The sequence below is a fragment of the Falco peregrinus genome, chromosome 1 (assembly GCF_023634155.1).
Source record: "Falco peregrinus isolate bFalPer1 chromosome 1, bFalPer1.pri, whole genome shotgun sequence".
NCBI lineage: Eukaryota > Metazoa > Chordata > Aves > Falconiformes > Falconidae > Falco > Falco peregrinus.
In genome coordinates, this window is record NC_073721.1 from 68,801,933 (window position 1) to 68,814,764 (window position 12,832).

The following is a 12,832-nucleotide window of genomic DNA, read 5'->3' on the forward strand; positions in this document are numbered from 1 at the left end:
TGTGGTGAATATCTGTTCTCTTTTCTTTTTTGCCATGTGACTGTTCTGGCTGAACTCAGCTTTTTATAAGGACCTTTAGGCAAATTCAGGAAGTGAAACTAAGGTAGTGCAGAAGAAAAAAATATAAGTACCTGCTCGCTCTCCGCAGATCTCTCAGTAGAGGAGACCAAATAGTTGCCTAGAGAGGTTGCTCAGTGGTGATCATCGAAAAATGCCTTTGCAGCACTGCCATTCAAACACTTTTATTTTCCTGTCTTTGAGGAAATAACATTCCTCTAATTGTACAGAACTTTCCCTCCATATGGATTTTCTCAGCCCAGTCAGCAGATAAACATCAAAGATTGTCAGTTACTGATTGTCAGTTACTGCTTTGAGCTTTTATTTATAAATTAACTTGCATGTTTTTCCTGGAAAAACAGTTGTTCCAGGAAAATGTCTGCTTAAACACTTTGCTGGAGAAAATTCTTGCTGAGGGAATGTAGAGGGAAATGTGACTGGTTCAGAACACTGAAAGTGCTGCAGAGGAAACACATTTATAATTTTTTGGACCTAAAATAGAGCTCTGTTAATCCATTTACCTGTCTGATTTTGATGTTCATCACTCAGCTTTCCTGCATGTAATTTGTTTTCTTTCAGAGCACCACTCACAGGGAGATCTGCTTACAGTTTTTATATCTTTTCTTGGCCCAACTTGATACATAAAAGTAGCTCAGGTTTTTTTTGTTTTTTTTTTTAATGCTGTGTTTAGACAACATTTCAGTAGCTCAAGAAAATAGAAAAGGCTTTTAAGGTAACTGTTAAAAAATTGCATTTGCAGGCTCTGAAAGTGCTTCTCCAATCCAATCTGCTCTTGGATCCCGATCACAGACACCCTCTCCTGCCACTCTTCATGCAGATCATATTGAGCAGAAGGATCTGCAGCTGGATGAGAAGCTCCACCACTCTGTTTTACAGACGCCAGATGACCTAGGCAATATCTGGAATAGAAAATATAAACCTGTTCTTTCTTTCTTTCGAATGCAATATAGTGAAGTAGCTAGTATCACAGTTACACATTGTAAACAATCCTGTACAAGGCTATTTCGTCTGTGCTTTTAAAAATACTTAATTACAGTTATTTCCTTTAAAAGCAAACAAAAACCTTTTACATTTTATCTTGCGTTTTGTTGGAATTATTAGCAGTGAATTAATAGTCCACACATTTATCGTTATTCTTTTTGATGCTTGGAATTACGGCAGCTTAACCTAGTATGTGGCCCTGCCACGGACTGTTTCATCATTGATGGACAAATACTAAGACATAATTTTAAAGTAATGTTATAACTTCTTCTTGGAAGTTTAGTTCTTTTCCCTTTCATATTTAAACAAATTTACAATTACTTCTACTATCTTAGCTATTGAATTGTAGAATACATTCACTTTGTAAATACAAAGTTCACATTTCTTTCTTACTTGGTCTTACGGAAAGAAAATTGTTTCTGATGTATATTTCAGACTCTTTTCCTTTAAGTAGCCTACTGATAGACAGAAATATCATCATTTTGCTTTGTACTTTGAAATCTTTAGCCTAGCAACCATTAGTGTCTCTACCACAGTGGTCCAGATGCTCAAAAGAAGAGGCTATATGATTAGGCTGAATTCAGATTTAATTTTGATTTTGTGGGAACTGTGAGATTTTCAGAAGATCTCAGCAAATTCTGGTGTTGAGGTGTTTTGAAAATCCATCTGAGAGGGGCAGAAAGGAGATTCTGGGTGCCTGCTGCTTTAAAACTGGCTTGTTAGCTAGTTTTATGTGATTGTTTAGCTAGTTAAGTGTAAGCTGAGTAGAATTTAGCCATTGTAATCTATCAGAGTTTTCTTTGTATGGACAAACTAGATTAACTGTCTTTCACCTTAAAAAGAACGTTCATCCATATAACACTGATGTGTAGAGAGAGCTAGGTGAGAGTTAAGCTGTGGTGCTGGGTTACTGAATGATGCCTCTCCACATACATAAATTTACTGCTTAAAGAACAGTAGCCAGAGACAAGTTTACTCTCACCTTTCTCTTCAATTTGCAATAAAATCCGCTTTCTGTTTTATTGGGAAAAATGTAAAGTTGTAATGTAATTTTACTTGGAAGCAGACAAGTGTAGTTCTGGAGATTGACTCCAAAGAAAGTAAGACAGCACTTACAAAAGGAGCGGCCTTACTAGGTCCGTCAGATCCATGTTAGGGCTCCAGTAGAGACCTCAAATGTTACCAGTGGAAAGGACATAAGAAACAAGGCAATTCTTCCTCTACCAAGTTTGATAACGGACATATTGTTAAACATATCCAGCATTGAGGTGGCTGAATGGGTAAGGAGTATCTTACTCTGAAAGCCTGATCTTTTTTTTTCTTTTTATTTTAAGAAAACTATGTATATAATAGTTATATCAGGAGATATATTTCTGGAGAGGTGAGTCTCACTATACTTTTTTCTTCCATTACAGAAACTAGTGAATTCCCCTCAGAATGTTGTAGCGTGATGGCTGGGGGAACGCTTACAGGGTGGCATGCAGATGTTGCAACTGTGATGTGGAGGCGAATGCTAGGAATTTTGGGAGATGTCAACAGCATCATGGATCCAGAGATTCATGCCCAGGTTTTTGATTACCTGTGTGAACTGTGGCAGAATCTGGCCAAGGTAAAAGAACTGAACCTTTTCTCCAACCTAACCTGACAGGGCAGGATTTTCAGAAGGAGAAAAACACCACCATATATATTTCCCTTAAAATTTTGTCTTTTTGTTTTGTTTTTAATAATTGCAGATAAGAGACAATCTTGGTATTTCAACAGATAACCTAACTTCACCATCTCCACCAGTTTTAATTCCACCACTGAGAATTCTAACACCATGGCTATTCAAGGTAAATATGAGAACTAAGCAGTGAAACAGAAATAAAAGTTCATGTGGGTGTAGAACAGTGTTTAATGTGATTCTTTGATTTATGAATAATAAATATCATTCTAAAACTGTAGGCAACAATGCTGACTGACAAATACAAACAAGGAAAGCTACATGCTTATAAACTCATTTGTAAGACAATGAAGCGAAGACAAGATGTTTCTCCAAACAGGGATTTTTTAACTCATTTCTACAATATAATGCACTGTGGACTTCTTCATGTTGATCAAGTAAGTTTAATTACAGAATTCAGGTTAATGTAAATATTGCAACTAAAAATAAAATTGTTTTATCAAAAATACTGAATGGATTTTCAGCTAAGTAGTTTAACTTTGTCTTTGAAAATGTTATGTGACTGATACTCTTTCTAAACTTTGATAAATGGCCCTATTGTTCTTGGTTGTAATCAGAAATGCTTTTTTGTAGTCGATTTGAAGCAAATATAAGGGCAGAAAAGTGTACTCTTTCATTTTTCACTGATTGTATGTTACAGACTGGAGCATGCAAGAATGAGGAGGAAGCAGAGTCTGCCGTCCTTCTTACTTGCTCTCTGGTGCAACAGTTTAGCTAGTGGGAAAGTAAATTGTGCTCACTATATTGGAATAGTTTATTTCTACAGCAAGTATAGGAACCAGCAAAGACATACAGAGTGCATCTAATTAGTGGGAGTAGATCTTTTTCATAGGTTTTAATGTGAACAAGTCTGAAAGTATCACATGGCTTAAACACTTTTTAAAGCTTTGCATCAGAAGTGTTTTAAAAAGTTGGCTCTGTGAACTTTTTTGAGGAGCGGTTAGAGGCATAGGGAGATCAAAAGTTCAATCAACCCTGTTTTCATTAACTGGGCAAAATAGAACTAGTCCAGAATTATTCCACAGACAGCTATGGGTAGGGTGGATTGCCAGCTTCTGTCTTCTTAGCAACCAGTTTACGCTGCTTTTCTTGCTGGATTGCAAATCTTCCATTTAGTTGGATATCACTACTACTGGAGAATTATTCAAAGGAGGAAAAGAGTTATATTTTTTGTCTATCTGTGAACTTGGGATGGTTTTTAATAATTAAAACATTTTATACTTTTTCCAGTACTTTTGAAAACATTGCATCATGTAGGTTAATTTTAATAACTCCCTCACTAAGTCTAGAAGAACATAATATGCTGTGTTGAATGACTACTGTGTATCAGAAATGTTATAAAACAATTATAATTCTTTCTTTATATTTGGTTCCATATGGATGTATATAAAAGGCTAATGCCTTTTTTAAAGTTATAGTCAGGTGATACTTGTCAGAGAGGATTACGCATGTCATTGAGAAGGTGTAATAGGTGGTCATCTCACTGTATCTCTTCTGTACATATTTAAATGAATGGTTAATAATTTATAGAAATCTTAAAAGCTAAATGTAAATGAATATAAGGTGTGACCTCATACAGTAGTGTCCAAGTTTAAATTGATCTATAAAGTATACCACAGTTTACTTGTATTAATATAGGAGTATACTTAAGACATTTATTATGCTACTTTTTGCTCAGTAATGAGTGTCTTAATTGCCACAATGGATTTGCTTTCTTGTGTTTTTACTTTCTACCTTTGGTAAATACCCACCTCCTTTTCATTCGTTGTTTGCCTTGTTGATACTCTTCCTTTTTTCCCTTTTCCTTCTGCAAGGATATTGTTAATACAATCATCAAGCACTGCTCTCCTCAGTTTTTTTCACTTGGTTTGCCTGGTGCCACTATGCTTATTATGGATTTCATTGTAGCAGCGGGAAGAGTGGCTGCTTCTTCTTTCCTCAATGTAAGTATTCATTAGTTAATTCTTATTTATGTGCAAGTGGGAAGGATTTGAGAGAGAACTGAGCAGTATTTTTCCTTGGCTAGGGTGTTAACTTGACCCCAGCATTTAATGTCATGGTTAGCAAATACAGATAAGAGTCAGTGGTTTATTCTAGAACAGTACACATGCAAGTCCTCTCCAGAAAATACATGAAGAATGCAAATATTGTCATTGGAGCAGAGAATCTTCTTTTACTTCAGAGGTCTTGGAATTGTGTCTGCCATTTATCTGTGCTTTAAGATGTTGTAAAATAAATGTCCATTTTGACTGTACCTTCGCTATGCAATGACTTTGATGATCTGGCTTGAGAACTCAAATCTGCTAGTGTTTGCGCTGTTTGGATGTATTTCTGATATTGTTACCCAGGCAACTTCAGTCTCAAATAGTAATACTGATATGATTACCTAGGTGCTGTTGGCCTTGCATGGCTGTACTCTCTCTTAAAGCTCCCCAATACTCCCCCTCCAATTGTCTGTGAGTTTTGACTGTTTCTCACATAATTCCCCCTTCAACCAGCTATGAAATCCAGCCGCCCTCAAGGTACTACCTGAAGCCTCTGTCAGCTTCTTCTATCATTACTTGTCATGTCCAGCGATGCCTCATGCCATGTCCAGCATTTTTCTCCATCCCCATTCAATTAGTGACCCTAAGACCCAAACCTAGTTAGCAGCCCAGTCATTTGTCTTTAATCCTAACAATTCCTCTGCTTCCTTTGACCATCTTGGAAAATGGGAGCATGTGGTGTGCATGAATAGCAATCCATGGGGGCGTGGTCTTGGATTGCCGAGCTCTACAGAATTTGCAAAAGAGAAAAGAAATAGCTGTGTAGTTTCAGCTGTCGTTCTCTTTTAAGAAATGCCAGCTTCCTGATTGCAGTACGAGTATGTATTTCTCCCCACCTTTTTTTCTTTTAGGCACCAAGAGTTGAAGCACAAGTTCTTCTAGGATCTCTAGTCTGTTTCCCAAATTTATATCATGAACTACCAGCTCTTCACCCAAACATTCCTGACATTGCAGTGTCTCAGTTTACGGATGTTAAGGTGGGAATTTTAAGAGTATTTGGATGGTATTCAGATACCAAATACATGTTGAATATGTTTTTCCAGGAAACACTAACTAAAATTCTAATATTCTAAAAATTTTCAGAAATAATTTCAAATAGATACCAAAGCTCAAGTTCCCATAAAATCTTGTCAAACCTTATACTACTAAACGTACTTTATAATTTTTATTAACTTAGTAATAAACTGCGTTTGTGTGTTTGTAAAAGGAAATGATGTGTTATCTCACTGATGTGTTACCTCAACTCTTCAAGCCTACTCTCATTAGGGCTATTTGCAGGTCTCAGATCTAATCAGCTGAGATGAGAAGATTGAGAGGTTCAAGATATATTATTTAATTTATTAAGAATTCACAACTGCTGAAATCTGCCTGTATTCCTGGGGGCTTTAGAAAACCTCTGAACATCAGTATGTTCTTTTAGACAAAAAACAAAAGGAGACCTTACCCTCTCCATCGTAACACAGAGTTGGGTAGTGTGCCAGTATACTGGAACTGGGCAGAGCTCAGTCCGTGTGTTTAATTGCTGTATGTTTGTCAGGTATGATTACTATTTCTAAGAAAGGCTCTCGGTAAGTTTCCAAACTGTTTCTTTTTAGAGAGAGATGATGGCTTGGAAGCTGCTTTATACCTTGCTCCCTTTTGGCGACTGATTTTGAGTTCCTTCTTTCTCATTCCTATTATATAATGGCTGTTTACTTGAGCTTTATTGAGAACAACCTACAGCTTTAGGGACACTTCGCTGCAGCTGAGTCAAAATTCTTGACATCATTCTTAAGGCACTGTAGTTGCTTGTTCTGCAACTACTTCCAAAGTCTTTTAAAATGAAAATTATTTTGAAAAAATGCTTGTTTAAACCGCAAAGTAATAGATTTTTTTTCTGTAATACCCTTCAGTGCTATTCACAGAAGCTAGCTTTAGGGAGTCCTTTGTTACAGGGTTTTTTTTACCCTTGATATTTTATGGAAAATTATCCGCAAGAGTTGAATAAATGGTTAATCAGCAGAAATCAGGATAGTAACCTGTGGGTTATTCTTGGGGTAGCACAATAATGAGCATCTGGGGCAGACTAGAAGTTTGGAGTAGTAGTAAGCAAACAACCTGACCGCAAACCTAGAGACTCAGCTAGGCAACGTGCCTGTGTGTGCTATAATAAAATTCTAATTTTCTGATGCTTCATGTGATGGAGTTACTGGTAAGTAAATGAGTGAGTATTTTCCTCTTTGTTTCAGGAACTCATAATTAAAACTGTGTTAAGTTCAGCAAGAGAGGAACCATCTGGTCCTGCACGGTAAGTCATACAAAAAGAAGCTGCTAAATTAATAGATACGTTTCTTTATTAAACTCTTTTGAGGTGGATATATTAGAAAGCTTAGAGTAAAAGTTTATATGTATTTTATTCATGGTTTTCTTCACCACTGTCAAAACTGTGGTTCACTGTGTGAATTCAAAATTGTTTGTAAACAGAGATTTTAAAATAATAGACATGTTCTGTCAGACCAAATGCTGGTCTAGCCCAGTATCCTTTATCTGATAGTGGCTGATAGGAAAGAGTGTCAATATAGGTAAGAGTACAAGCTGTGTGCTTTCCCAGCCTACCCTGGTGTTCAGCTCAGGGATTTTCTGTACGAGAGGCATCTTTTCCTTTAAGGACAAGATTATTTATGAGGGAGGTACAGTTATCTTGTATTAGACCACATGATTTAATTTGAAAAACAGAAATAATGCAAGGTACATGAGCCTTTCTTTTACAGTATGGAAAAGAAGCAGAAAATACTGAGCTTAGCATTAAACTGAGAATGATTGCACTGATGCTTAAACCTAAGCATCTTCATCGAATCGAGAACTTCAGAGAAGATGGATACCAGTTTTGTTTTCTGTTCCTTAATTTTCTTAGGATTTTGTTCCTCCTTACCCATCCCCAGAGGCTTCGTTACAGAGTCCAGCATATGGGATTGGAGCAGGAATCTATAATGCCTACCAAGGAAGAGCACATTTGTGTGCCATTGTATTTGAGTGGAGTGTTTATATATGCTCAACTAATATATGGTCACTTGTTAATGCAAAATACATTCCTGAAAAATGTTACTGGAAAGGTCAATTCATTGAAACTTTAAACATTTTGCTGGAAAACCAAAAGCAGTTTTCATCAGCCCACTTACCTGTTCTTCACTTAAGCTGGTAATATCACTCAACACAGGCAAAGAAGGAATTTTCTGACATCATTTTAATTTCATTTTTCATGGTTTTTTACAAAACTTCAGTCTAAAAATCATAACACTCTCCATTTTGCTTTGAAAAAGGTGGTTTAAGTCAAGTTGGTTCAGAATATTGTTATTGATCCTGTGGCACTGAAGTACGCAGTATTGTCATTTTCAGTTCTGGCAGTGTGGCTGGAAAGAAGGGAACATTGTGCATGTCCCCATATCCTCTCTGGTTGTGAGGGTGCATACAGAGGAGCAGAGGCACATGTGCATGCCCAGCCTTTCAGAAAGCTGTTACACTGCCCCCAAAATGCAAAGTCAGAGCACTGTGGGTAACAGCATTAAATGAAGATTAAAAAAGAATAGATTCCCACCATCTCCTTGGGTTACCTGTGCCCTTCTTCTGGGAGATGAAAGGGTACGTCCTCATTGCAGGGATAATGATGTTGCCACAGCTCCTGAAGCTTAACTGCCTTACTCCTCAGTGGCAGTTTATCCACTGTCTTTTTTGGTAATAACTTCTCTGATACCATCTGCTTCACAGCAGTACGGAGTTCACCTGGGTTCACCTGAGTTCACCACTATCAGAGGTCATATTTAGGATCTGCATTACAATTTTGCAGCATCGGCTTAGCCACTAGTAGAGGCTTAATTGCCTTTGCAGTTTCTCAGGGGAGAACTTCGATTTCTTGAACTTCATAGCTTTGTATATCTCCAGCAAGTCTGAGTGCTGTTATTGTTATAAGCTATAAATCTCTGTTCCTTATCTCTTCCACAGAGGCTCAATGTTTTGTGTTTCATTAAATACTTGACCCAACTGAGCTTCAGGGAAGTCAGTTATCTGAAGTATGTTCTACTCTCTGATCTCCATCTACAAAAATTAATAACTGTATTAATCAAATACCTCTCCTGCTGCTGACAGTCTGAAAAAGAAGTGATAGGTTGGTGAACTCAGTGTTCGTCTCTTCTGCTTGTGCTGTTAAGGCTGTGATACTTAAATAACAACATTGTAGCCACGTAACTACACAGTTTTTCAGAGACTACTCTGAATAGTGATTACAAAACGGGTGTTCTTAGTAGAAACCTCACAGACTGCTGGATATTTTGCATATCAGTATGTCATCAGATGTGGAATGTTTCTCAGTAGCATCAAGGAAACTTTGAATAGTAGCACAGACTTAGAGCTGTCTACTCTTCTATGTACTAAAGGTTTGGTTTCTGAGTCACCTGGCACAAACTGTCTACATTTATTGTTAAATCCATGCTAGGCTCTTTTTTTTTTTTTTGTTCAAAAAAGATTGAAACACGTAGGCTCTTTTTTTTTTTTTTGTTCAAAAAAGATTGAAACGCGTAAGGAAATAGCGGAAGTGTAGATTACTTGCCCCTGCTGCAAGACTGGAGTGTTTAAAATGTTCCTGGCAATACCTTGCCTAAATGGTCCTGAAAATTTAAGTTAAAAAAATCTTAGGTAGACTGTTCCTGTACTTCTCTAATTTTTACGGTCAGATTGGGTTTATGACCAATATGTAGGAAAAATCTTTTCTACTGCAAATTAAACTCTTCAGTGACTTACTGCATGTCATAAGATTTCTTATCATTTCCTTCCTTAATTGTGATCTAGACTCAGTACACCCTTCAACTTTTCCTCCATATGCAATATTTCCCAAAGCTGTTTATTACTTTTGTCACTTTTTTCCTAGACTTCCTCAAGCTTGTCTTTATTCTTAAATTGTATTAATCAAAATGTAATGGAGGTGGTCTTGCAATTGAGATTTCAGCAGGGACAACGAACAAATCAGGGTGGTTTGACAACTTATTTACATTATCATGTAGAATTAATTCCAAGATGCATTTTTGCTACTTGTTAGCAGTTTCACGATTCTGTGTAGCTTTAAAATCTTATCTGTGAACAAGTAACATTCCCCCTTCTTGTTTCTGTGTCCCAGAAGTTCTAAACAAATATGAGGAAACTCTCGTGCTGGAGAGCAGGAGCCTCTCACTGCAGTTTTTACTTTGTCTTAAGAAAATATGTATGGATTTCCCGTACATTAATTTTTGGTAGTGTTTTTAATCCAAAAAGCACATAATGGTGCAGGAGTTCTTGATGTCTTTTGGATTTTTCAGTTGCCCAGAAGGGTGCTGCTTCTGTCCTTTCCTGTGCCCTCACCAGGATACTTGGGATTTCTTGCTCATTTTCAAGTGTTACAGCATTATAAAGGTTTCTGTGTAGTTCTTTTTGGAATATTAAAAATATATAAGTTAGACTTTAGCAAGACATATAATGTAAAGATTGCACATTCTTCTAGCATGTTTCTCAACAACTTGTCCTCCAACATTGTTTTACAGATGCGTTGCTCTTTGCAGCCTTGGTATTTGGATCTGTGAGGAGCTAGTTCATGAATCACATCATCCCCAGATCAAGGAAGCATTGAATGTGATTTGTGTTTCTTTAAAGGTGGGAGACTAACACTTTTACAATGTATTACTGTCTTTATCTGTAAAGATACTTTATCTTTCCAAAGTCATGATCACATTTTAGCATCCTTAATTCACAGTTTCATTGTCATTTCTTACAAAAGACTGAATTAAATTTAATTGATGAATCTCTTAACTCTGTGAAAAGAAATCTGTACCCTTTAAGTTTGGAGGAAATGGTGTGTTTGGAGTAAACGGCGTGTTGGGAAGTAAACCAGTGTATCTCTATCTTAATACCTATCATTAGCCACTTCACTCTGACCTTTACCCTTTGAAGCATAATAGTTTGTCCATCACCCTTTTTTTCATTAATAATCCTTGCAATTCAGGTTTCAGCAAAACCACTACTGTCTTTGCCCAACTTTGTCCAGCTATACCCCTTCCCACATCCTGGACCCAAGGTTCCAGCAGGGTTTTCTGCATCTATTTGTAATTAGATCTAGGAGCCTGTGGTAGATTAACCTTAAGTAAGAGCCAAACTCCCACCCAGCTGCTCAGTCACTCCCCTTCCTCAACAGGACAGGGGGACAAAACAGTGAAAAATCTTGTGGGTCAAGATCAAGACAGGAGATTGCTTACCAGCTACCATCATGGGCAAATTTGACTTGGGGAAATCAGTTTATTTTATTGCCAGTCAAAATAATTTAGGGACTGAGAAACAAAGACAAAATTTGAAACACCTCCTCTTTTCTCAGACTCAGCTGCAGTCATCGTTCCCAACTTCTCTGCCTCCCCTTGCCTCTTTCAAGGAGTGCAGAGGGGATGGGCAGTAGGAGTTACGGTCAGTCCATTACGGTTCCTGTCTGCTGCTCCTTCCTCCCTGTTTCAGTGTAGGTCCCTCCACTGGTTGCAGTCCTCCAGGATAAGCCTGCTCCAGTATGGACTGTCTGTGGACTGCACTTCCCTCAGGAAATACCCAGTGCTGCAGTGTGGGGTACTCCACAGCTGCAGTGTGGATTTCTCCTCCAGCATGGTCTTTTCCTTAGGCTCCAGGGGAATCTCTGCCTCAGCACCTGGAGCACCTCCTCCCCCTCCTCCTCCTCTGACCTTCATGTGCGCCTGCTGCTTCTCATTCCTTCTTTTTTTCATTCTCTGCCTGTGTGGCATTTTTGCCCTTTTTTAAATTAAATATGTTTTCACAAAGGTGCCACACACTCAGCAGATGGGCTCAGCTGTGTCCTTTGGTGGGCCCACTGCAGAGACCTCCCCCGTAGCCCCTCCATTACCGAGACCTTGCTGTGTCCGCCCAGTACAGATCCATACAAAGACTCTGGAGTACAAAAGTGTTGGAGACTTTCCTTCTCCAGCATTTGTGTCTTCTGCCTAGGCTAGCCATGGATGGCAAGGTAAGTTACATTCCTCACTAATTGGCATTCCCCAGCCCTGATTAATAGTACTTTTAAGCCTCCGTGGTACATTCTCCTGATATTGCAAAAGGGAAAGGCCAGGGCAGAGAGGAAACGAGAAGGGATCCCAGTTTTGGGGGCCATCTGCCATCATATGCAAAAAGTCTGTCCCAAGCCAAGTGGCTGCCTTGTACTTTTTGGCTACCAGACTGAGTGCAGCATCCAGTGTAAGAGCAGGGGACAGGAAAGAAAATGGGAAGGTGACAAATGCAAAGGCCAAGAAGTTTCCCAAAGCTTCTCATGCTTTTTGCTCGCCTGCCCTCTTGCCCCCACCAACCAAATCCCATTATCCTCATTACATTCTATGCCTGTTCACTTCTGTGTTGGAGAGACAGGGCATTATGCAGCATCGCTTCTCGGCCCTGGTTAGGCACTGAGAGAGAGATGTAGACTACCTGTTCTGCATGCATGGAAGCACTGGAGGATGTTTGATTTCCTGTGGCAAAGTGCTTTTCTGTGCTCATTCTGGGACGTGATTCAGGCCAGTACCTGTTTGAAAAAAATCTGAATCCAAGGATGAGTCAAGAGTTGGCATCAAAGTTTATGTGAATAAACTACCTGTTGCAAGGGAATTATGAGAACTCTAATGTTGGTGAGAAGTAAAGAGCACCTGTTTTTATAGCTATCATTAGAATTTATTTTGCGTTTTTTATGAAGCATGCTGCAACACTCAATAATTTACAGTTTTTCAGAACTATTTAACTTTTCCTTTTTAATGGGCGCGGTGAGTTGGCCCCAACTAGCAGCCAGACTCTCACTCAACTGCTTTTTCAGTCCTGCATCCCCAGCACCCCCAGCAGGGGAGGGGGGAACATACAAAGAACAGCAGTTGGGTCCCTGGCCCCTTCCCACTGAAGCCACCCACCCAGCCCCCCGCTACCAAAACCTTCCCACCTACACCAATACAGGTTCTGAAACTTGGTT

The 12,832-nt window shown here is 38.6% G+C and overlaps 1 protein-coding gene across 13 annotated transcripts in view; it reads left to right on the plus strand.

Moving 5' to 3' along the window:
- The window catches only part of RALGAPA1 (Ral GTPase activating protein catalytic subunit alpha 1), a 132,900-nt gene that overhangs the window by 57,203 nt on the left and 62,865 nt on the right, over positions 1-12,832 (plus strand). For 11 of the 13 annotated variants that reach the window (XM_055793090.1, XM_055792721.1, XM_055792827.1 and 8 more), the window contains 8 exons: positions 818-970; positions 2,475-2,668; positions 2,793-2,891; positions 3,004-3,159; positions 4,597-4,725; positions 5,679-5,804; positions 7,056-7,114; positions 10,374-10,482. In XM_055793090.1, the coding sequence (XP_055649065.1) occupies positions 818-970; positions 2,475-2,668; positions 2,793-2,891; positions 3,004-3,159; positions 4,597-4,725; positions 5,679-5,804; positions 7,056-7,114; positions 10,374-10,482 (1,025 nt within the window). The remainder of the gene's footprint in view (positions 1-817; positions 971-2,474; positions 2,669-2,792; positions 2,892-3,003; positions 3,160-4,596; positions 4,726-5,678; positions 5,805-7,055; positions 7,115-10,373; positions 10,483-12,832) is intronic. The other 2 variants (XM_055792983.1, XM_055793364.1) reach the window with 1 other exon arrangement.